The 2984-nt window shown below is 36.2% G+C and overlaps 1 protein-coding gene across 1 annotated transcript in view; it reads right to left on the bottom strand.

The window, feature by feature from the left end:
• The window catches only part of LOC111384927 (BTB/POZ domain-containing protein At3g22104-like), a 3971-nt gene extending 1498 nt beyond the window's left edge, over positions 1-2473 (bottom strand). The window contains exons 1-2 of the mRNA XM_023009275.1: positions 1962-2473; positions 9-1118 (exon numbers count right to left, since the gene is read on the bottom strand). Of these exons, the coding sequence (XP_022865043.1) occupies positions 9-1118; positions 1962-2024 (1173 nt within the window). The 5' untranslated portion in view covers positions 2025-2473. The remainder of the gene's footprint in view (positions 1-8; positions 1119-1961) is intronic.
• Positions 2474-2984: the final 511 nt, after the last annotated feature.

Consider the following 2984-nt stretch of genomic DNA (forward strand, 5'->3'; position numbering starts at 1 on the left):
TAACATACCTCTAGATACAAATCTACGGAATGGTAGATTCCATCAAAAGAGTCTCTAGCAGAGTCCGGCAGGGCCCTAATTAGAGCCAAGAACTTCGATGGTTTCAGGTGAGGATCGGGAGCTACTTCAGCTATATATAAATCTACTAAGCTAGCCACTTTCTTCAGTCGACTCAATGGCAAACACCATACTCCTTTGGCAAGAAATGATTTCACGAGCCTAATAACAAGATTTACATCGTACAGGTAATGTGCCCGGACTGGAGATGGAACAAGGAAATCGTCTAGTGTTGCTTGATCTAATTGCAAACCAATCATACTCTCCAACTTGCACCTGCAGCATTTGCTTATGTTTACATGTGAAGAAACTCTAAGCATCCCAAACAATCTCTTGTAAGACACAGTGCTTAAATCTAAAGAATAAAGCATCTCAACAACTGATTCAACCATCCTAATTTTCTCGTCTGAAGAGGTGGAAGCCAATCTTGTTTTTTGGTAATGAAAGAGAAACTTACTGATTATACTATGGTTTAAGTTTCTAGATACCATTGACTTCACCAGCATTTCAATCACATGAATATCCAACTGTACAAGATCTTTAAACCACCATGTAACTCGAAGGAAGCTGCTTTTCAAGCTCTCGCTACTTCTTGTGTCACATGATGCCCGTAATTTAGAACTATCAGGCGAAGAGACGGATGGACACGGACTTGTTTCACAGGATGATGCAATCCTTCCAAGAAGAGAATCCAAGCATTTTTCAATCATGCCCGAAGAGCTTGCAACTGGGAAGAAATCTTGGCACCGCTTCAAAGCCGCCATAAGTTCGGACCATGTCCAATACTTGATATCTTCAAGTGATTTTTCAGTTTGATCAATTAAATTTTTGCTTCCAGTGACACCTTTGTCCATTTCCATCAAATATGCAGCACAATTTAGGTCAGTGATATTAAAGGGATTTATGTTAATTTTGCCGTTGTTGTAGCAGAACCTCGTGATGAGCTCAAAATTTTCAGCTCCTCCGGGAAAGTCATGGTATATCACCTTCAGATTTCGTTTTCCACCTTTTGATTTGCTAAACATCTTTTTTATACTACCCGAATAAGATGATAGAACTTTCTGCAAGATTTATAGAAAAAACAGAGCCAGATAAGAAAATAAGTTGACAGTGCAACAGAAAAAAGAAACTTAAAAAAGAAAAAAATAAAGTACTTGGAAACTTCAAAGAAATTATATCCATACCTACTGCAATAATAAGATTAAATAACCTTGCAATCTATGGATACAAAACAGAAAGTAATGGAAAACCAAGTAACACAGATTGATATTGATGAAATAACAAGAAAGGAAATTATGTTATGTTACAAATACAAAAAGGCCCACACAGTATTTACGGTGGTGCACGTCCGCGTCCTTCGACTAACATAATCGATATTAGGAAAACTTAAAATGAAACTGAAACAAATTGTGGACTCAATTTCCTGAAAAAAAAAATGAAATATGAGAATACTTAACACCATCAATGCAGTAGAGGGTATCAAGAAAGAAGCATGCCAACAACAGTCCCAACAAGATTCTTTTATTGGTCACTTTCGAAATAAGTGTAAAAGGCACAAAAAAGTTTGAACATTAAATCTCCATAACAACAACAATAAATGCGAGCAAGAACTCTAATAAAATAACAGGAGAATGCTTTATCTGAATGGTGAAAATAAGTGGATTGACAGAGAATAATCACCAGAAATCAAGCCCCACATAATAACAGGAAAATTATGCAAAATTACGTTGCAAACAAATATGCCAAAGAATCAAATTTTCAGATAACCCATCTTACAATTCAAGTAAATTCAATCAAAATCTTAAATTTCTGCAATTTTATTAATAGTAAAATCTATTTATAATGTATAATTCATTGATGAAAAGGAGTAAAATTTTAATTGAAACTGAAAAAAGACTCTTTACCATGTCCACCATGAAAACCTCTTCTCCATTGACATCAACTTCAAGATCACAATAGGCCTCCATTCCAAGATAAACAAGGAGAAAAAACAAAGCCCACCTCAAATTAAGAAGCAAAATGGGATCATATTCTGGGATTTGAAAGAGGACAAACAGAAAAGAGTCAGTTTCTTGGCATTGCAAAATGCTTAATGAATTGGTACAGAAGCTATGTGGCTCTCAACTGAGGTGTGTATGTATATTGTATAGAGAGACGAGTATATGTGAAGCAACAATTTGCACACGGACAAAGAATACACACTTACATATGCATATTATATGAGGATAAAACAAAGGGAAATCACTATAGTTAGACTAAGAGAAACAGAGTTGTTGAGTGCCCACTAATCTTTTTCTCTGACATTCTTGGCCCAATTGTTTTGTTTTTCAACTGTAGATTTTTCAATATAAACGAAGGTTTTACGAAAGGCCCTTTGTGTGAGCTGGGATTGAAAGGCTTTTCTGTGCTGTTTTTGCTGCTTTTTCAGTTATGATTTTCTTTTATTATTCTATGTTGATGTAGCAAGGTCTCTCATTACTACCATAATTTTATGGGAAAATTGCATCCGAGGTACCAAACCTTTCGTTTATTAGCAGACTTTGCACAAACCTTTAGTTTGTGCCAACCTCGACACTAAACCTCTAAAAAATACTCACTTGAAGTCCAACTTAACGGAAACTGTTAGTTCATCATTAGTTGACCAAAAGTCAACGATTTAACCAAATTTTGACTAATTTTAAAAGGTTAAAACGGTAAATTTATATTTTCTATAATAAAACAATTAAAATACAAAATCCACTTCATCTTCTCCACTCACCCCACACCCATCCATCCCACCCAAACCTTAAAAGAAAAAAACCAGAACCCACCCTTCCCGGACATCGTTACCCACTGCACCACCACCATCCATCTGATTTTTTTTACGATCTCGCCCTCTTCTGCTGTGCCGCGCTTGCGTCCATTCGCCCTGGCGGTTTCGCCGTATC

The sequence above is a fragment of the Olea europaea genome, unplaced genomic scaffold (assembly GCF_002742605.1).
Source record: "Olea europaea var. sylvestris unplaced genomic scaffold, O_europaea_v1 scaffold3049, whole genome shotgun sequence".
Taxonomy (NCBI): Eukaryota; Viridiplantae; Streptophyta; class Magnoliopsida; order Lamiales; family Oleaceae; genus Olea; species Olea europaea.